This window comes from Hemiscyllium ocellatum, chromosome 8 (assembly GCF_020745735.1).
Source record: "Hemiscyllium ocellatum isolate sHemOce1 chromosome 8, sHemOce1.pat.X.cur, whole genome shotgun sequence".
NCBI classification, from domain to species: domain Eukaryota; kingdom Metazoa; phylum Chordata; class Chondrichthyes; order Orectolobiformes; family Hemiscylliidae; genus Hemiscyllium; species Hemiscyllium ocellatum.
Window position 1 is genome coordinate 23748442 of NC_083408.1, and position 24837 is coordinate 23773278.

Here is a 24837-nt window from a genome sequence, read left to right on the forward strand (position 1 = left end):
AATGTATCCGGAGTAGCTGAACAAGGAATGAATCAGGAGCAGCAAGGGAGGAATGAATCTGGAGTAGCAGAGCGAGGAATGAATCAGGAGTAGCGGAACAAGGAATGAATCCGGTGTAGCAGAATGAGGAATGAATCAGGAGTAGCAGAGTGAGGAATGAATCCGGAGTAGCAGAGCGAGGACGAGGAGGAATGAATCCGGAGTAGCGGAACAAGGAATGAATCTGGAGTAGAAGAGTGAGGAATGAATCCGGAGTAGCTGAACAAGGAATGAATCAGGAGCAGCAGAGCGATGAATGAATCAGGAGCAGCAAGGGAGGAATGAATCTGGAATATCAGAGCGAGGAATGAATCAGGAGTTGCATACCCAGGAATGAATCCGGAGTAGCAGAATGAGGAATGAATCCGGAGTAGCAGAACAAGGAATGAATCCGGTCTAGCAGAATGAGGAATGAATCAGGAGCAGCAGAACGAGGAATGAATCCGGATTAGCGGAACAAGGAATGAATCCGGTCTAGCAGAATGAGGAATGAATCAGGAGCAGCAGAACAAGGAATGAATCCGGAGCAGCAGAACGAGGAATGAATCCGGAGCAGCAGAACGAGGAATGAATCCGGAGTGGCAGAGCGAGGAACAAATCCGGAGTAATAGAACGAGGAATGAATCCGGAGCGGCAGAACGAGGAATGAATCCGGAGCAGCAGAACGAGGAATGAATCAGGAGTAGCAGAGCGAGGAATGAATCCGGAGTAGCAGAACGAGGAATGAATCAGGAGTAGCAGAGCAAGGAATTAATGCAGAGTGGCAGAGCGAGGAGGAATAAATCCGGAGTAGCGGAACGAGGAATGAATCCGGAGTAGCAAAGTGAGGAAGAATGAATCCGGAGTAGCACAGCCAGGAATGAATCCAGAGTTGTGGAGTGAGGAACGAATCCGGAATAGCAGGTCCAGGAATGAATCCGGAGTAGCAGAATTGGAATGAATCAGAAGTAGCAGAACGAGGAACGAATCAGGAGCAGCAGAACGAGGAACGAATCCGGAACAGCAGAATGAGGAATTAATGCAGAGTGGCAGAACGAGGAGGAATAAATCTGGAGTAGCGGAACGAGGAATGAATCCGGAGTAGCAAAGTGAGGAAGAACGAATCCGGAGTAGCACAGCGAGGAATGAATCCGGAATACCAGAACGAGGAATGATTGCGGAGTAGCACAGCCAGGAATGAATCTAGAGTTACGGAGCGAGGAACGAATCCGGAATAGCAGGTCCAGGAATGAATCCGGAGTAGCAGAATTGGAATGAATCAGAAGTAGCAGAATGAGGAACGAATCAGGAGCAGCAGAACAAGGAATGTATCCGGAGTGGCAGAGCAAGGAACAAATCCGGAGTAGCAGAACGAGGAATGAATCCAGAGCAGCAGAACGAGGAATGAATCCGGAGTAGCAAAGTGAGGAAGAACGAATCCGGAGTAGCACAGCGAGGAATGAATCCGGAATACCAGAACGAGGAATGATTGCGGAGTAGCACAGCCAGGAATGAATCCAGAGTTGCGGAGCGAGGAACGAATCCGGAATAGCAGGTCCAGGAATGAATCCGGAGTAGCAGAATTGGAATGAATCCGGAGTGGCAGAGCAAGGAACAAATCCGGAGTAGCAGAACGAGGAATGAATCCGGAGCAGCAGAACGAGGAATGAATCCGGAGCAGCAGAACGAGGAATGAATCCGGAGTAGCAGAGTGAGGAATTAATGCAGAGTGGCAGAGCGAGGAGGAATAAATCCGGAGTAGCGGAATGAGGAATGAATCCGGAGTAGCAGAGCGAGGAAGAACGAATCCAGAGTAGCACAGTGAGGAATGAATCCGGAATACCAGAATGAGGAATGATTGCGGAGTAACACAGCCAGGATTGAACCCAGAGTTGCGGAGCGAGGAATGAATCCGGAGTAACGGAGTGAGGAACGAATCCGGAATAGCAGGTCCAGGAATGAATCCGGAGTAGCAGAATTGGAATGAATCAGATGTAGCAGAACGAGGAACGAATCCGGAGCAGCAGAACGAGTAACGAATCCGGAGTAGCAGAACGAAGAACGAATCCGGAGCAGCACGAGGAAGGAATTCGGAGCAGCAGAACGAGGAATGAATCCGGAGTAGCAGAGCAATGAATGAATCAGGAGCAGCAGAACAAGGAATGAATGCGGAGCAGCAGAGCGTGGAATGAATGCGGAGTAGCACAGCGAGGAGAAATGAATCTGGAGTAGCAGAACAAGGAATGAATCCAGAAGAGCAGAGCGAGGAATGAATCAGGAGTAGCAGAGCAAGGAACAAATCCGGAGCAGCAGAACGAGGAATGAATCCGGAGCGGCAGAACGAGAAATGAATCAGGAGTAGCAGAGCGAGGAATTAATGCAGAGTGGCAGAGCGAGGAGGAATAAATCCGGAGCAGCAGAACAAGGAATGAATCCGGAGTAGCAGAACGAGGAATGAATCCAGAGTGGCAGAGCGAGGAACAAATCCGGAGTAGCAGAACGAGGAATGAATCCGAAGTAGCAGAACGAGGAATGAATCAGGAGTAGCAGAGCAAGGAACGAATCCTGAGTAGCAAAGTGTGGAATGAATTCGGAGTAGCAGAACGAGGAATGAATCCGGAGCAGCAGAACGAGGAATGAATGCGGAGTAGCAGAGCGTGGAATGAATGCGGAGTAGCAGAGCGAGGAGAAATGAATCTGGAGTAGCAGAACGAGGAATGAATCCGGAGTAGCAGAGTGAGGAATGAATCAGGAGTAGCAGAGCAAAGAACGAATCCTGAGTAGCAGAATGTGGAATGAATTCGGAGTAGCAGAACGAGGAATGAATCCGGAGCAGCAGAACGAGGAATGAATCCGAAGTGGCAGAACGAGGAATGAATCAGGAGTAGCAGAGCGAGGAACGAATCCGGAGTAGCTGTTATTGTACCAGCCACCACCACTTCCTCTGGCAGCTCATTTCATACATGCACCACCCTCTGCATGAAAACATTGCCCCTTGGCTCCCTCTTAAATCTTTCCCCTCCCATTTTAAACCTATGTCCTCTAGTTCTGGACTCCCCCACTCCAGGGGAAAAAACCTTGTCTATTTACCCTGTGATTTGCCCTCAATTTTGTTAACCTCCATAAGGTCACCCCTCAGCCTCAGACGCTCCAGGGAAAATAGACCCAGCCTATTCAGCCTCTCCTTATAGCTCAAACTCTACAATTCTGGCAACATCCTTACAAACCTTTTCTGAACACTCTCATATTTCACAACATCCTTCCTATAGTAGAGAGACCAGAATTGTGCACAATATCCCAAGAGTGGCTTAACAAATGTCCTGTACAGAGACAAAATGACCCCCTCAAATCCTATACTCTATGCACTGACCGATAAAGGCAAGCATACTAAACAGCTTCTTCGCTATCCTATCTATCTGTGGCTTCACTTTCAAGGAGCTATGACCCTGCATTCCAAGGTCTCTTTGTTCAACAACACACACCAGGACCTTACCAATAAGTATAGGAGTCCTACCCCCATTTGCTTTCCCAAAATGCAGCACCTTACATTTATCTAAATTAAACTCCATCTGCCACTCCTCAGCCCATTGGCCCATCTAATCAAGATCCCTTTGTAATCTGAGGCAACCTTCTTCGCTGTCCACTACACCTCCAATTTTGAAGTCATCTGCAAACTCACTAACTATACCTCCTACACTCACATCCAAATCATTTATATAAAGGACAAAAAGCAGTGGACCCAGCACTGATCTTTGAGGCACTCCACTGGTCACAGGCCTCCAGTCTGAAAAGCAACCCTCCACCATCACCCTCTGTATTCTACCTTCGAGCCAGTTCTGTATCCAAATGGCTAGTTCTCCCTGTATTCTGTGTGATCTAACATTGTCAAAAGTCTTACTGAAGTCCATATAGATCAGGTCCACTGCTCTTCCCTCATCGTTACTTCTTCATAAAGCTCAATCAAGTTTGTGAGACATGATTTCCCTTGCACAAAGCCATGTTGACTCTCCCTAATCAGTCCTTGCCTTTCCAAATACATGTAAATCTTGTCCCTCAGGAATCCTTCCAACAACTTGCCCACCACTGATGTCAGGGTCACTGGTCTAGAGTTCTCTGGCTTTTCCTTAACTCTTTAAGAGTGGCACCAGGTTAGCCAACCTCCAGTCTTCCAGCATGTCACCTGTGGCTATCGATGACACAAATATCTCAGCAAGAGGCCCAGCAATCACTTCTCTAGCTTCCCACAGAGTTCTTGGGTACACCTGATCAGGTCCGGGCATTTATCCACCTTTATGCATCTTAAACAGTCCAGCACCACCTCCTCTTTAATATGGACATGTTGCAAGATGAGTTGCAAACAAACTCATTCCTGAACAAGAAATACATACCTGTAAACTGGGACATACTGTGGGTACAGGCGTGATACCAGGTCATTTGAATCGGAGTGCCTCCTAGCTAGTAAACGAACAGATGGTGATTGTTTTGTTGCTGGTAATGAGTATGGAGGGAATGATTTGTTCCACTTTGTCAGTTTTGGATTTGGACTGGTTTGTAAAGTGTTTATTTTGTCCACGGTTGGTTGCTTGAGTTGATCCTTGCTGAGTAAGCTTGCAGCCTCCAGGTGTTGCAGGTTGGTTTTGGCTTCCAACAGTTTTTGCTTCCCGGCGATTCTCTCCAGCTGGTATTTGACTCTTTTCTTGCTGATATTTCGCTCGGCCTTCTTCAGTGAGTGTTTCTGAAGCAGTTCCAGCTGCACCAGCCGCTTCCTATCTTGCTCAAGGGAAGGAATCTCCTTGTTTTGAAGGGTGATTTGTACCCCACACTCAGTGAACGTTACAGTCTCTGTCTGTGTCCCCAGCTCATGGCGGTGCTGCGCTAAAGACTCCAAGCGCCTCTCTTCATTTGCTAGACATTGCTGGTCTGGGAAAAGAAAAGGAACAGACAGCTGTTAACATGGCTAAAAACATGTTGCAGATGTTGGAGATGAAACAAATATTAAGAGGGAATATATTAAGAGAAGGGGCGGGGGGGGGGGGGGGGGGGGGGGGGGGGGGAGGGGGTGTTCACAGAGAATGCTGGAATTATTCAGCAGGTCAGACAACCGGAGAACAAGAGTCAACAGTAAAAGGAACACAGAAGTGGGAATGCTGGTAACCTAAAACAAGAACAGATGCTGGACAAACTCAGCAGGATTGGCAGCATGGACTCAGAGATGGACAGCATGGAAACAGACCCTTCGGTCCAACTCGTCCATGCCAACCAGAAATCTAAATTGATATAGTCCCATTTGCCAGCATTTGACCTATATCCCTCTAAACCCTTCCTATTCATGTACACATACAGATGCATTTCAAAATGTTGTCACTGTACCAGCCTCCACCACTTCCTCTAGCAGCTCATTCCATACACGCACCATCCTCAGTATGTAGATTGTCCAACCAGAGGGGAGGCCATATTGGATTTGGTACTCGGTAAAGAACCGGGACAAGTGATGGGCTTGTTAGTGGGTGAACATTTTGGTGATGGTGACCACAATTCTGTGACTTTCACCTTGGTTATGGAGAGAGATAGGTGCGCACAACAGGGTAGGTTTTATAATTGGGGGAAGGGAAATTACGATGCTGTAAGACAGGATTTGAGGAGCATAAGTTGGGAGCATAGGCTGTCAGGGAAGGATGTGGTGGAAATGTGGAACTTTTTCAAGGAGCAGATACGACGTGTCCTTGATATGTATGTACCTATCAGGCAGGAAAGAAATGGTCGTGTGAGGGAGCCTTGGTTGACGAGGGAGGTTGAATGTCTAGTAAAGAGGAAGAAGGAGGCTTACATAAGGTTGAGGAAATAGGGTTCAGACAGAGCAGTGGAGGGATACAGGATAGCCAGAAGGGACCTGAAGAAAGGGATTAGGAGAGCTAAGAGAGGGCATGAAAAATCCTTGGCGGATAGGATCAAGGATAACCCCAAGGCATTTTATGCGTATGTGAGAAACATGAGAATGACGAGAACGAGGGTAGGTCCGATCAAGGACAGTAGTGGGAGATTGTGTATTGAGTCGGAAGAGATTGGAGAGGTCTTGAACAATTACTTTTCTTCAGTATTTACGAATGAGAGGGACCGTATTGTTGAAGAGGAGAGTGTGAAACGGACTGGTGAGCTAGAGGAGATACTTGTTAGGAAGGAATATGTGTTGGAAATTTTGAACAACTTGAGGATAGACAAGTCCCCCGGGCCTGACGGGATATATCCTAGGATTATGTGGGAAGCAAGAGAGGAAATTGCAGTACCGTTGGCATAACTCCGGGAATTACAGGCCAGTTAGTCTTACTTCTGTGGTAGGCAAAGTAATGGAAAGGGTACTGAGGGATAGGATTTATGAGTATCTGGAAAGACACTGCTTGATTAGGGACAGCCAGCATGGATTTGTGAAGGGTAGGTCTTGCCTTACAAGTCTTATTGAATTCTTTGAGGAGGTGACCAAGCATGTGGATGAGGGTAGAGCAGTGGATGTAGTGTACATGGATTTCAGTAAGGCATTTGATAAGGTTCCCCATGGTAGGCTTATGCGGAAAGTCAGGAGGCATGGGATAGAGGGAAACTTGGCCAATTGGATAGAAAACTGGCTAACTGGTCAAAGTCCGAGAGTGGTGGTAGATGGTAAATATTCAGCCTGGAGCCCAGTTACAAGTGGAGTTCCGCAGGGATCAGTTCTAGGTCCTCTGCTGTTTGTAATTTTTATTAATGACTTGGATGAGGGAGTCGAAGGGTGGGTCAGTAAATTTGCAGATGATACGAAGATTGGTGGAGTTGTGGACAGTGAGGAGGGCTGTTGTCGTTTGCAAAGGGACTTAGATATGATGCAGAGCTGGGCTGAGGAGTGGCAGATGGAGTTCAACCCTGCCAAGTGTGAGGTTGTCCATTTTGGAAGAACAAATAAGAATGCGGAATACAGGGTTAACGGTAGAGTTCTTAGTCAGGTGGAGGAACAGAGGGATCTTGGGGTCTATATACATAGATCTTTGAAAGTTGCCACTCAGGTGGATAGAGCTTGTAAGAAGGCCTATGGTGTATTAGCGTTCATTAGTAGAGGGATTGAATTCAAGAGTCGTGAAGTGATGTTGCAGCTGTACAGGACTTTGGTAAGGCCACATTTGGAGTACTGTGTGCAGTTCTGGTCGCCTCACTTTAGGAAAGATGTGGAAGCTTTGGAGAGGGTGCAGAGAAGATTTACCAGGATGTTGCCTGGAATGGAGAATAGGTTGTACGAGGACAGGTTGAGAGTTCTCGGCCTTTTCTCGTTGGAACGACGAAGGATGAGGGGTGACTTCATAGAGGTTTATAAGATGATCAGAGGAATAGATAGAGTAGACAGTCAGAAACTTTTTCCCCGGGTGCAACAGAGTATTACAAGGGGACATAAGTTTAAGGTGAAGGGTGGAAGGTATAGGGGAGATGTCAGGGGTGGGTTCTTTACCCAGAGAGTGGTGGGGGCATGGAATGCGCTGCCCATGGGAGTGGTAGAGTCAGAATCATTGGCGACCTTTAAGCGGCAATTGGATAGGTACATGGATGGGTGCTTAATCTAGGATAGATGTTTGGCACAACATCGTGGGCCAAAGGGCCTGTTCTGTGCTGTATTGTTCTATGTTCTATGTTCTATCCTCTGCATGAAGGAGTTGCCCCTGAAATCCCTTTCATATCTTTCCCTTCTCACCTTAAATCAATGCCCCTCTAGTTTTGGGCTCTCTTACCGTGGGGAAAAGACCTTGACTATTCACTCTATTCATGACCCTAATGATTTTATATGGTCACCCTCAGCCTCTGATACTCCAGGTAAAACAGCCCCAGCCTATTCAGCCTCTCCCTATCGCTGAAACTCCCAAACATCCTTGTAAACCTTTTCTGAACCCTTCCAAGTTCAATATCTCTTCTATAGAAGATAGACCAGAATTGCAACCAGTATTTCAAACATGCCCTACCCAATGTCCTGTACAGCCTCAAACATGACTTTCCAACTCCTATATTCAATGCATTGATCAATAAAAGAACGCATACCAAACGCCTTCCTCACTATTATATCAACCTGTAACTCCACTTTTAAGGAACTATGAACCTGCACTCCAAGGTCTCTTTGTCCGGCAACATTCCCAGGACCTTATCACTAAGTCTGCAAGTCCTATCCTGATTTGCCCTACCCAACTGGAGCACCTGCAGAGAGAAAACAGAGTTAACCTTTCGAGTCCAACGACCCAACCAAGAGTGAGTCAGCGAGCGAGCGAGCGAGTGAAAGAGAAGGAGAGTGCAAAGAGTGGCCTGAACGGTCTCCATCCATCACCACCAGGTCAGTCCTCCACCACGCCCAACTCGCTGTCACTTTGAACAACTTCTCCTGTAACTTCTCTCACTTTCATCAGGTCAAAGTGATGGCCACGGGTACCCACATGGGTCCAGTTATGGAGTTGTGGAGTACGTGGAACATCCCTTGTTTGAGTCCTACTCCAGCCCTCCTATTCTCTAATTCATCAACGACATTGTCAGTGCTATCTCCTTTCTTATCCGGAATTAGAAACATACATGAATTTTGGTTCTAGTTTTCATTTTACCTCACCGTCACCTGGTCCACCAATGACTTCCCTGTTCCCTTTCTTGATACCTCTGTTTCCATTTCTAGGGATCTGCTGGCCATCAATATCCACTACAAATCCACTGTCTCCCACAGTTACCTGGACTATATATCTCATGCTCTATTTTCTGTATGGATTCTATTCCATTCTCCCAGTTTCTCTCTGTTTACCACCTCCTCGTCATAATTCAAGGCTACAACACACCGTCCAGATGAAGCAATGATTTGCCTGCACTTTAGTTAGTCCTGCCTACTGTAATCACTGCTCAAAATGTGATCACATGTACACTGGGGACAAGAAATACACGGTGGGCAAGTGCTTTCTAGAACACCTTCGCTCTATCTGTAAAAGTAACCAAAGCTTGCAGTAGCTTGCCACTTGCATACATCACTACGTTCCCATGCCAATATTTCTGTCTCAGGCCTGCTGAGTGCTCCAGCAAGGTTTAACACAAGCTGGAGGAACAGCATCTCATCTACCTTATTGCCCTCAGGACCCAAGATGGAGTTTAACAGTTTGGGAGTGACACTGTGTTAAGGGAAAACAGGAGAGGGTCAGAGAACAAAAGGCAAGGTGTAAAATAGTATATATGCCAAGAGTGGTGGCAATAATGGTGGCAATGGCTAATAACAAAAATAAGATTCAGCCCAGAAGAATTGTAAACAGTTACATAATATAGAAACAATTTATTACAATGATCAATTCAGTTTCTTTAAATTATTTTCATCTATTTGCGTTTATCTTTTCTCTGCTACAGGTGCAGAAAAAAATAAATTTCCCCAAATAAGTTTTATCAAATAGGTGTTGGTGTTGTCTGGGGTATAAGCAGAAGATCTCCGTGTCGCCATCTTATAGCTGTGAACCATCAAAAACGGCACAAAGTAAACCAGGAAGAGCTGCCACTTACATTAAAAACTTGTTCTGACATTGCAGAAATGAGTTGTTTTGGGTGATAACATGGCAAAGGAAAATGCAAACTTGTTTGCTGGCTGGTACACAATCAGAATGTTCTTTTGCTACTGAGTGAACCATCTTCAAAGAAAAGATTGTGACTACATACTTAGCTCAATTTGTTGTTTGAGCTGCTCCTGATCGTGTTTGAGCTCTTGTTCTGCCTGCGACTGGGCTGCTTGGATGTGTTTTCGCAGTTCCTCAATATAGCATTCCTGCTGCTGTACCTGCCCTTGGTAAAAAGCTTCCAATGCCTTCAGCTTGTGCCTGTATTCTTTGTGCTCCTGCTGTTTGTTTTGGTATCTCTCCCGAAGTTCGACTAGCTGCTTCCTGAGGATAAACAACAGTGAGTTACATTTTATACATGTGTGTGTGAACTCAAAGTTCACTGAACATTTCTTTTCGGCAGTAGCAAACAATAGCACTGTTCACACTGCAGAGGTGGATTAAGTTCAAAATACAATATTCCTGGATGGCACTTCTCAAATCCATAACTTCTACAAACTAAAAGGACAGAGGCATCAGTCACGCATAATCCTAACTTGGGCAATTCTAACGCCGTACCTTTACGGTCTCTGGGTTAAAATGCTGGACTTCTTGAGTTAAATTATTTCTGGAAGCACCTTTGCTACATGGACTGTAGAGGATCAAGTAGGTGCCTCTTAAGGGAAAAAAAAACAGGCAATTATTGCTGGTTGTGAAAGTTAATTTTATTCTCACACTCTACAAGCTGGTACAATTCAAGTGCAGCCAAAAGGGAAAGCAAGTAAAACCTAGTCAGAAAGCCACAGACTTTGGGGTCACCAATTCGTGAAAGTTTACATGCAACAAAAGGAAATCCTCTTACCACCAGATTTTCAAGTTCCTTAAAATCACCAGTTGATTTATAAATCCAATATTTTAAAAAACAAGCAACTTGACAGCAGCTGTCTGAACTTGTTTTAATCTGCTCGCCAAACCTGAATTGTAAACACAAAGTTCTTTCCCCTCACCACCTCACCAATCAGTTCTTTCATCACCGATCGATCGCTAAACTTCTGATTTCTCACACGCCAGCCGTTAAGTTACCTAGCAACAAAGAAGCTTGCAGTCCACAAAGAAAACCTGCTTGGTTGCACAGGGACTGACACAAAGGCACCAACCACTCAGTGATTCTGCAAGATGCTTTAAACAGACCAACTATGGCCGTACACTGTATTCAAGTTAACAGCAAATATTACACTTTCTACAAAATTCAAAGCCATAAGCACACCAACTTGGCACATTAGCTTGGAGTTCAATAACAAACTTAAACATGACATTTCTGGTGCTGGAACAATGGTGTAGTTTGCAGGATATCTGATGTTGGTAATTGTTGTGGTTCTGTTCACCGAGCTGGGAATTTGTGTTGCAGACGTTTCGTCCCTGAGCTGCCGCTTTCAGCAGGCATACCTGTCAATATGCAATGTGCCTACCAGTTTGGGATCCCTCAATCAAAGACACTCAGCACCTCATCAAGAGACTCAATATTGAGAGATAATAGTCCTGCCTAGGGCCATTGTCCTTGCTCCCAAATCCTGTCCACATGTATCACCATGTCCCCATTCTGTAAAACCTTTCCCAATATTACCTATGCCCTGCTTGCTCCTCAGTTCTGGAATTCTCCTTCTGTTAGCACAGCGTGTGTAATACAATTATTTTCAGTTTCAGCTTAAACTTTTCCTGGACCTTGATAAATGAAGATCAATTGTTCTGAAGAAGTGCCATACAGGTTGTGGAAATGTTAACGCTATTTTCTCTCCACAGATGCTGTCGAACTTGCTGAGTTACTGCAGCACTGTGTGCGTTTATTTCCATTTATTTGGAGTGGTTTCTCACCTGGTTTCACTTAGCTCCATTTCGTCATCCTTCTCCTTATCGTGTTCAAAGCTGTAAAAATGCAACACACCAGTTTTGTTACATGACCCCAACTGGTCCTGGTGATAATCTGTTCTCTGTAGATATACAAGTGTATATTTCTAACTAAACCAGAAAGTCAATTGGTCTACACCCAGCAAAATGTCCCACTAATTACATTTAAAGCTTGAGCCCTCTAATCCTATCAAAGATAATTCCAATGGCTGTTCAGGATATGCAACAGAAAAGAAATATCCCCTGGGCAATTCTCCTTGGAGACGGCCCTCTCTTATATGAGAGTCAATTGCACCACAAACCAGGGTACTTTTAAGTAGTGGAGAAAGTGAGGACTGCAGATGTTGGAGATCAGAGCTGAAAATGTGTTGCTGGAAAAGCGCAGCAGATCAGGCAGCATCCAAGGAGCAGGAGAATCGACATTTTGGGCATAAGCCCTTCTTCAGGCATTTTTTGACGTTTCAGGCATAAGCCCTTCAGGAATGTTTTCGACGTTTCGGGCATAAGCCCTTCTTCAGGAAAGAGCTTCCTGAAGAAGGGCTTATGCCCGAAACGTCGATTCTCCTGTTCATTGGATGCTGCCTGACCTGCTGCGCTTTTCCAGCAACACATTTTCAGCTACTTTTAAGTAGTGATTACACTTACTGCACTCAGAATTTTCTTTTGTATATTTAGTCGTTCACAAGATGTGGTTCTATTCCTAATTGCCAAGAGGACAGTTAATAATAAACTATGTTAATAATAAACTATGATCTGGATTCACATGTAGGCCAGACCAGGGAAGGATGGCAGGTTTCCTTCTCTAAAGGACACTAGTGAACAATATGGGTTTTTGTGATCATTAACGATAGTTTCATGGTTGCCATTGGGCAAGCTATTCCAAAGTCCCCCAAATTGGTATAAGAGAGGGTGTTCAAGGATTTTGATATGGTGGCAGTGAGCAAACAGCATACAGTTCCAAGTCTGGATGGTGTGTCACTTGGAGGAGAACCTTGCTATAAGAAGGACCTTATAAAGCTGCAGTTCCATGCAGTTAGTTCGCTCCAACTCAAGATGTTAAATTGAGATACTGACCCTGTAGGAAATACAAATCCGCATAAACTACCATAAAATTTAGCAACCTCTGCACATTATTTTACATTCAAGTAAAATTTCAGTTCATCGATTATATATTTGGGGCAGATTCTTCCCCCATTCTCAAATTGACAAGTTGACTTGAGATTAGAGTGAAAACTTAGCCCATTCAACTGTCTATTCTGCATGTTCCCCATAAATAACTGCTTGAAAACAATGCACAATTTGAACCAGTGAGCTAAGAAAACAGCAATAATGTCAAATCCAATAACTACCAGTAGTACTTTACACATACAAGTGAGCTAAAGATTGAATAGAAATTTCAATAAAAGAAATAAAACAGTACAAACTTAACACTATAAAACATCCCATGATGGAAAGTAACAAAAGTCTGGTCGATAGGTAAATTTTACAAAGCACCTTGAAGTAGGAGAGTGAAGCAGAGAGGTTTAGGGAAGGAACTCCAGAGAGCTCGACACCTTTGCTTATCGTGGAATATTTAATTTGGAGATGCTCAAAGAGGCCAGATTTAGAGAAGTGCAGAGATCGGAGAGGGTAGTGGAGACTTGAGGAGATTCCAGAGAGAAGCAGGAGAACAACCACAAAAGGATTTTGTGTCAGCAAGCACGGGGATGGGTGTACACTCTGAGTTAAGACACAGGCAACAACCAGGAGTAAACTGGAATAGTGACACTTAGAGGTTACAAGAGTTTTGGTGGTAGATTAGCTGAATGAGGAAGCTGGTGATGTTATAGAGATAATGGAGAGAACATGTGATTAGCAGCTCATCTCATGGTCAAATATGACACCGAGGTTGTGAACAGTTTGCTCCACACTCTCACAAACGGCAAGTAGGGATGGAGTCAATGACGAGAAAATGGAATTTGTGACAGGGATCTTCTCAACATTCAGTTCAAAGAAATTTTAGTTAATCCATTACTGGATGTCAGATAAACTGTCTAATAATTTAGAGGCTGTGAAGGGCCCTTAGAGATCATGGTGTGGAGGCCTGAATACCAGGAGAGCGGACACTGTTTTGAGGTGATACCATTGATAGCAGCACAGAGTGACAAAGAGGACATGGACTAAGGACAGATCCTTGGTGGGCATCTTGGAGGCAATGATGGTGAAGGAGGAAGATAAATTCCAAATGGTGATACTCAGGTTATGATGGACTGGATTAAAAATGAGGCCAGGTGACTGCAGTTCCACCTTGCCAGGCAATAGTGCAGAGGGAATCGAGGAGGACGGTGTGACCAACTGATTCAACAGCTGCAAAGAGATTGAGAAGGACAACAAGGGATAATTACATGTTACAGCCACATTTGGTATCATTTGTGATTTTGACAAGAGGTGTTCAGTACTTTGGTAAGAAAAGCCAATGACTAAACGATCGCTTTAAATTCTATGTTAAATTCCCTTGCTTTCAGATTCTTCCATGGTCCCACCAATCCTTCTCCTGTGTAGTCATCTCCTGCTCCAAAACCTCCAAGATTTCAAGTTCCATCGATTCTGGCTCACAAGGCATCCCCAGGTTTGCATCAATTAACCTCTGATGACTATCCCTTCAGTTTCTGAGACACCAAATTCAAACTTCTTTCTACTACCTCTCCAAATCTTTCTTCCCTCCTTAAAACATTCCTGAAAACCCCCCTCTTTGGTTATGCTTTTGCTCATCAATCCTATCCCCTTACGTAGAATAGTATCAATTTTCGGTTTCATAACATGCTTACGAAATGTCTTGGGATATTTTACGACAGTAATGCACGAAATAGATTCAACTTGTTGCAAGACCAATACTCAGGTTTGCATTCAAATCATAACAGAATGCAATATACCCAGTATTAGCGTGATTCTTACACTGGCAACTATTATCTGAATGCCGATCTCTGTGTAAAATTTTGAGTCCTAATGCTTAATACATGCAATTAAGTTCATGTAACCTCAATGCAGTCGGCATGGAAACAGACCCTTCGGTCCAACCCATCCATGCCGACCAGATATCCCAACCCAATCTAGTCCCACCTGCCAGCACCCGGCCCATATCCCTCCAAACCCTTCCTATTCTTATACCCATCCAAATGCCTTTTAAATGTTGCAATTGTACTAGCCTCCACCACATCCTCTGGCAGCCCAATCCATACCCGCACCACCCTCTGCGTGAAAAAGTTGCCCCTTAGGTCTCTTTTAGATCTTTCCCTTCTCACCCTAAACCTATGCCCTCTAGTTCTGGACTCTGCCACCCCTGGGAAAAGACTTTGCCTATTTACCCTACCCATGCCCCTTATAATGTTGTAAACCTCTATAAGTTCACCCCTCAGCCTCTGACACTCCAGGGAAAACAGACTCAGCCTCTCTCTATAGCTCAAATCTTCCAACCCTGGCAACATCCTTGTAAATCTTTTCTGAACCCTTTCATGTTTCACAACATCTTTCCGATAGTAAGGAGACCAGAATTGCATGCAATATTCCAACAGTGGCCTAACCAATGTCCTGTACAGCCGCAACATGACCTCCCAACTCCTGTACTCAATACTCTGACCAATAAAGGCAAGCATACCAAATGCCTTCTTCACTATCCTGTCTGACTGAGACTCCACTTTCAAGGAGCTATGAACCTGCATTCCAAGGTCTCTTTGTTCAGCAACACCCCTAGGACCTTACCATTAAGTGTATAAGTCCTGCTAAGATTTGCTTTCCCAAAATGCAGCACCTCACATTTATCGGAATCAAACTCCATCTGCCACTTCTCAGCCCATTGGCCCATCTGGCCAATCTGAAGTCACCCTCTTCACTGTCCACGACATCTCCAATTTCGGTGTCATCTGCAAATTTACTAACTGGACCTCTTATGCTCGCATCCAAATCATTTATGTCAATGACAAAAAGTAGACGGCCCTGCACCGATCCTTGTGGCACTCCACTGGTCACAGGCCTCCAGTCTGAAAAACAACCTTCCATCACCCTCTGTCTTCTACTTTTGAGCCAGTTCTATATCTAATTGGCTAGTTCTCCCTGTATTCCATGAGATCTAACCTTGCTAATCAGTCTCACATGGGGAACTTTATCGAATGCCTTACTGAAGTCCATATAGATCACATCTACCACTCTGCCCTCAATCCTCTTTGTTACTTCTTCAAAAAACTCAATCAAGTTTGTGAGACACGATTTCCCACGCACAAAGCCAGGTTGACTATTCTAATCAGTCCTTGCCTTTTCAAATACATGTACATCCTGTCCCTCAGGATTCCCTCCAACAACTTGCCCACCACCGACGTCAGGCTCACTGGTCTATAGTTCCCTGGCTTGTCTTTACCACCCTTCTTAAACAGTGGCACCACGTTAGCCAACTTCCAGTCTTCTGACACCTCACCTGTGACTATCGATGATACAAATATCTCAGCAAAGGGTCCAGCAATCACTTCTCTAGCTTCCCACAGAGTTCTCGGGTACACCTAGGGATTTACCCATTTCAAGTCATCCAGCACTTCCTCCTGTAATCTGGACATTTTGCTAGATGTCACCATCTACTTCCTACAGTCTATATCTTCCATATCCTTTTCCACAGTAAATATGTTGCAAAATACTCATTTAGTATCTCCCCCATTTTCTGCAGCTCCACACAAAGGCCGCCTTGCTGGTCCTTGAGGGGCCCTATTCTCTCCCGAGATACCCTTTTGTCCTTAATGTATTTGCAAAGACCCTTTGGATTCTCCTTAATTCTATTTGCCAAAGTGTATCTCATGTCCCCTTTTTGTCCTCCTGATTTCCCTCTTAAGTATATTCCTACTTTCTTTATACTCTTCGAAGGATTCACTCAATCTCTCATGTCTATACCTTACATATACTTCCTTCTTTTTCTTAATCAAACCCTCAATTTCTTTAGTCATCCAGCATTCCCTATACCTCCCAGCCTTTCCTTTCACCCTGACAGGAATATACTTTCTCTGGATTCTCGTTATCTCATTTCTGAAGGCTTCCCATTTTCTAGCCGTCCCTTTACCTGTCTCCAATCAGCTTTTGAAAGTTCTTGCCTAATACCGTCAAAATTGGCCTTTCTCCAATTTAGAACTTCAACTTTTAGATCTGGTCTATCCCTTTCCATCACTGTTTTAAAACAAATAGAATTATGGTCACTGGCCCCAAAGTGCTCCCTGCCCTGCCTTATTTCCCAAGAGTAGGTCAAGTTTTGCACCTTCTCTGGTAGGTACATCCACATACTGAATCAGAAAATTGTCTTGTACACACTTAAGAAATTCCTCTCCATCTAAACCTTTAACACTATGGCAGTCCCAGTCGATGTTTGGAAAGTTAAAATCCCCCAACCATAACCATCCTATTATTCTTACAGATAGCTGAAATCTCCTTACAAGTTTGCTTCTCAATTTCCCTCTGACTATTAGGGGGTCTATAATACAATCCCAATAAGGTGATCATCCCTTTCTTATTTCTCAGTTCCACCCAAATAGCTTCCCTAGATGTATTTCCTGGCTGTAGTGCTAGCCCTTATCAAAAATGCCACTCCCCCTCCTCTCTTGCCTCCCTTTCTATCCTTCCTTAATGTTAACATTTAGTGTTATTTTAGTAGTTTAATATATATCATTTAAAAACAAATACTTTTGCAGAATAAAACATTCACTTCAGATAGAGTCAGTTGTGATTCTCAGGCAAGTTAAAAAAAATCTATCCAAAGGAAAATGTAATTAACTTGGTTAACAATGAGGTTAAGCTGAACTTGAAAAGCAAGCCCATTTCTGGCATTGCACGAACATTTGAAAATTACATGAGATTCTGAATTTTTGTTTCATTAGGCTTTAAAACAACTAAAGGTGCCAGCTCATTCTTGTGGTTATCATTTTCATGTCTGTTGAGGTGATGGGCTGAGGGTAGTGAGATTAGCATTGAGGTTGTTCATTGAAATGGCCTTCCTTTTGTGTCTAAAGGCTCCAGTTTTCTCACTCCAATTCCCTGATTGTAGACTGACACTATTTTTAACAGTGATTTTTTAGATTACTTACAGTGTAGAAACAGGCCCTTCAGCCTAACAAGTCCACACCGACCTGCCGAAGCGCAACCCACCCATACCCCTACATTTACCCCTTTACCTAACACTACGGGCAATTTAGCATGGCCAATTCACCTGACCCGCACATCTTTGGACTGGGGGAGGAAACCGGAGCACCCGGAGGAAACCCACGCAGCCATGGGGAGAATGTGCAAACTCCACACAGTCAGTCGCCTGAGTCGGGAATTGAACCCTTGTGAGGCAGCAGTGCTAACCACTGTGCCACCGTGCCGCCCAATTTTCTATTGGTGACTTACAAATGCCAACATCCCGTTGGAAGCTCTCATCAGTGAATCTCCTACCTTGCTTGCATGAGAGGAGACAAAACATAAGGAGGGGAGAAGTTGAATTCTCCATCCAAATCTAGCCATTCACAGGAGCCACTGCTTTCCAGAGACATGCTGCTACTCTATACAAGGGAAAGAAAAAAAACATTTTCCATAAAATGAAGAGAATAGAATACAATTCATTCCAATTTTAACACCGCTCCATGCAGACAATTTCAGAGCAGTAAGGTAAATTGGTAGAAATTCCAAGCAGGCAAGTCAAATAAAACATTAACACCCTTTCAAGGTAGGAAGCTCAGCAACTAGGTGTTTAATTAATCTGGCTTTAGACAGTATTAATTAAATCATTTCTTGGCACTATGCACTACGATATGTGAGCACATGGGTAAGTTCCAATTTGATTAGGAAATGGATTGCATTTTACACTTAGACCAAAATCCATTTACCACAGGTTTGAGTCATCAACGTTCTTCTTTTGTTATGAAAGATGGCTTTTTTTTGTGAACAAAGAAAATTACAGCACAGGAACAGGCCCTTCGGCCCTCCAAGCCTGTGCCGATCCATATCCTTTGTCTAAACCTGCCACCTATTTTCTAAGGATCTGTATCCCTCTGCTCCCTGCCCATTCATGTATCTGTCTAGATACACCTTAAATTACGCTATCATTCCCGCCCCTACCACCTCCACTGGCAATGCATTCCAGGCACCCTCCACCCTCTGCTTGAAGAACTTTTATCTCCCCTAAACTTTTCCCCTCTCACCTTCAACTCAAGACCCCTTGTAAGTGAGACCCCATTCTGTGAAAAGGCTTCTTGCTATCCATCCTGTCTGTACCTCTCATGATTTTGTAGAGCTCGTTCAGGTCCCCCCTCAACCTCTGTATTCCTAATGAAAATATTCCAAATCTACTCAACCTCTCCTCATACCTAGCACCCTCCATCCCAGGCAACATCCTGGTGAACCTCCTCTGTACCCTACCACAAAAGGATGTGGATGCTTTGGAGAATGTGGTGACCAGAACTGCACTCTGGTTTGGCCACATTTGGAATACTAAGTCCTATACAACTGTAACATGACTTGCCAACTCTACTCAATACCCCATTCGATGAAGAAAAGCATGTCATATGCCTTCTTGACCACTCTATTGACCTGCATTGCCACCTTAATGGAATAATGGACCTGAACACCCAGATCTCTCTGGACATCAATTTTTCCCAGGACATTTCCATTTTACTCTTGAGCTGGATCTTCCAAAATGCATCACTTCACATTTACCTGGATTGAACTTCATCTGCCATTTCTCTGCCCAACTCTCCAATCTATCTATATCCTGCTGTATTCTCTGACAGTCCCATTCACTATCTGCTACTCCACTAATCTTGGTGTCATCTGCAAACTTGCTAATCAGGCCACCTATACCTTCCTCCAGATCATTTATGTATATCACAAACAACAGTGGGCCCAGCATGGATCCCTGTGGAACACTACAGGTCACAGTTCTGCATTTTGAAAAACTCACTTCCACGATTAGTCTCTATCTTCTGTTGCCCGTTCTCCTATTCTGAAACATCTCCACAGAGCCATATTTCTTCAGCATCAACACTTTATCCTCATCACAACTGGCAGGAGAAAGTGAGGACCAGAGTAAGAAAGGTGTGGTGCTGGAAAAGCACAGCCGGTCAGGCAGCATCCAAAGAGCAGGAGAGTCGACGTTTTGAGCAAAGCTCTTCATCAGGAATGACACGTGTTGACTCGCCTGCTCCTTGGATGCTGCCTGACCGGCTGTGCTTTCCCAGTACCACACTTTTTAAAAAAAAATCATCACAAGTGGCATCAACCAATGTCAAACTAGCCAGAGAGAACTGGCAGACGGGAGTGTGACGGGATGGCACAGGCCAGAAGGCTGGGAAATGTATTGGACACATGGCCTCATGTAGTCCGGGAAAGGGTTCGTCCCAAGGCTGCCAGATTACAGAAGTGCACCCTTTAGTGACATACCTACTGACCAAAGGACCTCTCTACCTGGAATCCTAGGAATTACAGGAATTCAATCATACAAATTTGCTGTCATTCCAAAGTTAGCCCTTGAAACCTCTTAGTTGTCCTCCAAACCATGGGCTGTTACCGTGTGCATTCTTCTATCTGCGTATGATTATGGACATACAGCAATCAGATCAGAATGGGTCGCTTAATGTGGTGCACTTTAGTTGATGGATAAAATGACCCAATTGTAAGAAATAGGTTCTGCCACACGTGTCACATATGAAGTGATGATTGGGTGTTGGTTGTTTTCTTTGGTATTGGTGTCTACTTCCAAACTTCTGCAGCTACTGATCATACCTGTGATGAAACTAGGCAATGTTTGCCATTTTTCTGTCATCACCTAGTGTCTTTCAGGTCCCAGGATCCTTGATCAAAATGTTTCATGTCACCCTTGGCATCCTTGAAGTGGAGCTTTGTGTATCTTACTGAGTCCACACAGAAACTCCTCAGGAATGTCACAGTCTTCCAAACTGTGAATGTGCCCCGCCAGTAAAGTCACCTCTGCCCGATGAGTGTCAGCATCCATGGGAATTTGCCCTGAAGGCGAATGCTGCAATCGTGGTTCTATCCTTCCGTAAGCTACCCAGAGTGTGCCACAAACAGTAAAAATAAAAATTTTGAGTTTTGTTTCTTGAAAGATCCAAGTTGTCCACATTCCATGGCTAGACAATAATGCTTTGTTTTGGTCACTGACGGGATTGCTGACTTGGTCAGCACCCATATTTTATTACTTGAGATGGTGGTGACGAGCTGCCTCTTGGAACCACTCCTGACCTTGAAATGTAGGTGCCAAGATCTTAGCCCTCATAAACCAGCATCTCAATCTTAACAGCCAGCTTGATGTTGTTCCATGTATTAAATTTGTGCTTACAACCTAATCAAAATCTAATCAGTATCCTTCAGTTTGGTTCCCTCCCTATTTCCTCTTGGCACATTCCAAAATTAAACTCCTGTTGCATTCAGACGGTCATTATTTTCCTTTTATTTATTTAGACACCTGAACAGGCAGGGAATAGATGGATACAGACGATGTGCAGGTAGATGGGATAAGTTTAAAATGGTCTTACAATTGGCACAGACATGATGGGCCAAAGGGCTTGTTGCTGTGCTATAATGTTCTACATTCTATTTTATTTTTGATTTGGAACTGAGAATTGCAGTTAAGAATTGATCTTTTAACAGCAGTTTCTTTCAAAAGAAGAGGAGAGAACAAAAGACTGATTTTTGCTGTTGGGAACTGGCCTGCAAAGATAAGACAGGTTAATTACTGCTGTAAGAATATTATAGATGATTCAGAATCGAGATAATGTTGTTATCCCAGGGCCTGTCGCCTGGTTGGCATGTTGAATTAGTCAGTCAAGAGAGGACTGATGCTGGCCAGCCAACCACAAGGAATGTTGTAAAAATAGAAAACAAATAGTGAACTAGTGTTAACGGGTTTTGAGAAGGAGGCACTTTCGCTCGACTGGAAAACTTTTTGATTTTTGTTTTTTTTTGTTATTCTCCATTTATCAACAGTTGAGAGTTCTGAGGAAAGAATCCCAGTATGTAAGAAATAAGTAAAAGTCTCCAGAGGTCTGTGGAAGATTTTTACGTTGGCCAGTGACTTCAGAAAGAAGAAAGATATAGTCTTACGTGCATGTAATACGAACTGTCAAAGATTTCACTATAGCCTGATATTCATCACTGAAATGGTTACCGAACTAGCAACTTACGATTTTTGTTTCATTTCATTCATTTTTCTCACGTTATCCCTTAACTGTGTCTTTCTGTCTCACTGTCAGTATGAGAGTTGGGGTTTATATTCAAAGAAGACTGAGCTTAGAATTTAGATACCAATTAGTTTGCTTTGTAGTTTATCTGTGTTTGAGTAAAGTTACATTCTTAAAGTATAAATTTTTCTTTAAGTCATAAATTTAGTGTCCAAGATCTGTTATTTGTAAACATTATTCCTGATGAAGGGCTTATGCTCGAAACGTCAAATTCTCTATTCCTGAGATGCTGCCTAACCTGCTGTGCTTTGACCAGCAACACATTTGCAGCTGTGATCTCCAGCATCTGCAGACCTCATTTTTTACTCTGTTATTTGTAAAGTCTGGTTAGGATCAGCTGAGGAATTTTGAGGGTCATTGAATGTTTTAATTGCATTGTGTTATGAATTCAGTGGTATTGAAGCTGAATTGATATAACACATTCTTCCTCTTTCCAACCCCAAGAACCATTCATTTATCTACTTATCAACAAAACAGCATTGAGCCAAAAACAGGACTTTATTTTGCAATCTTAAAAAATTAGCCTTCACTACATAGCTTTTATTTCCACTTCTCTCTGGCCTTACAAATTGACAATGCTGAATTGCCAGCACATTACAGTCATATGGGAAACTGGAATTAAATTTCTTAACAAGACTTACTTGTGATTCATAGAAAGCATTTTAACTCATTACTGCATCAACTGCACTAATTATTAGTCCAAACGTAGATACACTGACAGAGACTGATTAAAGCCAACTTTACCAAGTGCAAATTCCAAACAAAAATGTGCTTTGGATTTTCCTATGAATTCAAGAGGTGTATGTCTGACCTTCTTCTATGTTGTATATTCTATGTAGGTTTCTGAGTTGGACAGTTGGTACCAAGTTGCCTCCTCCTGTGCTGTAACAATTCTGAAATTTGGTAAAATATTTATCAGGATTGCCAATGATGGATAATGCAAATCGCCTTCACTCCAAGTTGGTTAATTACCACAAATCACAATTAAGGCTGCTACTTTGCAAACTACAAAAACATTTATTAATTAAGCACACACAATTAAGTTATAAACTCACAGTTCTCCTTTGTCTCAACATTGCAGCTTCAGTTGGATGGTTAAACCTGAACTTATGCACTTTTCCTATGACTATAACAGCACCTGTAAGATAAATTAAATCATGCTAAATAAATATCATAAACAATAGACCAAGTTATTCTAGATCTGTGGGGAATATGTGGCATGATTAACCTGCTGCAAAGAAAAAAATATGTTTGCAAAATGTCCCAGAACAAGATATTTTGAATCATTTTAAATCTTTGGGACAAGAAAATCTTATGTGGCATTGTTTGTAGGCTGTCAGGGTTTAGATTAGATTAGACTTACAGTGTGGAAACAGGCCCTTCGGCCCAACAAGTCCACACCGACCCGCCGAAGCGCAACCCACCCATACCCCTACATTTACCCCTTATCTAACACTACGGGCAATTTAGCATGGCCAATTCACCTGACCCGCACATCTTTGGACTGTGGGAGGAAACCGGAGCACCCGGAGGAAACCCACGCAGACACGGGGAGAACGTGCAAACTCCACACAGTCAGTCGCCTGAGTCGGGAACTGAACCCGGGTCTCAGGCGCTGTGAGACAGCAGTGCTAACCACTGTGCCACCATGCCGCCCACTAAAAAACCCACTTTGTTCTCGAACAAAGCTGTGTTTACTTGGCCTTTTGAGTATTTTCACTTTGTATGCAATACAAATAGATCATTGCTGCCTGGAATATAAAGGAATTGGTCCTACAGTGTTGAAGGAGAAAGTGAGGACTGCAGATGCTGGAGATCAGAGCTGAAAATATGTTGCTGGAAAAGCGCAGCAGGTCAGGCAGCATCCAAGGAGCAGGAAATTCGACGTTTCGGGCATGAGCCCTTCTTCAGGAATGAGGAGAATGTGCCAAGCAGGCTAAGATAAAAGGTAGGGAGGAGGGACTTGGGGGAGGGGTGTTGGAAATACGATAGGTGGAAGGAGGTTAAGGTGAGGGTGATAAGGCCAGAGTGGGGGTGGGCACGGAGAGGACAGGAAGAAGATTGCAGGTTAGGAAGGTGGCGATGAGTTCGAGGGTTGGGACTGAGACAAGGTGGGGGGAGGGAAAATGAGGAAACTGGAGAAATCTGAGTTCATTCCTTGTGGTTGGAGGGTTCCTAGTCGGAAGATGAGGCGCTGTTCCTCCAGCTGTCGTGTTGCTATGGTCTGGCGATGGAGGAGTCCAAGGACCTGCATGTCCTTGGTGGAGTGGGAGGGGGAGTTGAAGTGTTGAGCCATGGGGTGGTTGGGTTGATTGGTCTCGGTGTCCCAGAGGTGTTCTCTGAAACGTTCCACAAGTAGGTGGCCTGTCTCCCCAATACAGAGGAGGCCACATCGGGTGCAGCGGATGCAGTAAATGATGCGTGTGGAGGTGCAGGTGAATTTGTGGCGGATATTGAAGGATCCCTTGGGGCCTTGGAGGGAAGTAAGGGAGGAGGTGTGGGCACAAGTTTGGCATTTCTTGCTGTTGCAGGGGCAGGTGCCGGGAGTGGAGGTTGGGTTGGTGGAGGGTGTGGACCTGACGAGAGAGTCACGGAAGGAGTGGTCTTTTTGGAACGCTGATAGGGGAGGGGAGAGAAATATATCTCTGGTGGTGGGATCCGTTTGGAGGTGGCGGAAATGACGACGAATGATATGATGTATATGGAGGTTGGTGGGGTGAGGACCAGTGGGGTTCTGTCCTGGTGGTGATTGGAGGGGCGGGGCTCAAGGGCGGAGGAGCAGGAAGTGGAGGAGATGCGGTGGAGGGCATCGTCGATCACATCTGGGGGGAAATTGTGGTCTTTGAAGGAGGAGGCCATCTGGGTTGTTCGGTATTGGAACTGGTCCTCCTGGGAGCAGATGCAGTGGAGACGAAGGAATTGGGAATATGGGATGGCATTTTTACAGGTGGCAGGGTGGGAGGAGGTGTAGTCTAGGTAGCTGTGGGCGTCGATCGGTTTATAGTAAATGTCCGTGTTGATTCGATCACCCGAGATAGAAATAGAAAGTCTAGGAAGGGGAGGGAGGAGCCTGAGATGGTCCAGGTAAATTTGAGTTCAGGGTGGAAGGTGTTGGT

At 44.2% G+C, this 24837-nt stretch overlaps 1 protein-coding gene across 1 annotated transcript in view; it reads right to left on the reverse strand.

The window, feature by feature from the left end:
- The window catches only part of stard9 (StAR-related lipid transfer (START) domain containing 9), a gene marked incomplete at its 5' end in the record, with an annotated part of 264669 nt that overhangs the window by 51117 nt on the left and 188715 nt on the right, over positions 1-24837 (reverse strand). Inside the window, 5 exons of the mRNA XM_060828639.1 lie at positions 4407-4938; positions 9700-9920; positions 11448-11498; positions 17922-18028; positions 22777-22859. Of these exons, the coding sequence (XP_060684622.1) occupies positions 4407-4938; positions 9700-9920; positions 11448-11498; positions 17922-18028; positions 22777-22859 (994 nt within the window). The remainder of the gene's footprint in view (positions 1-4406; positions 4939-9699; positions 9921-11447; positions 11499-17921; positions 18029-22776; positions 22860-24837) is intronic.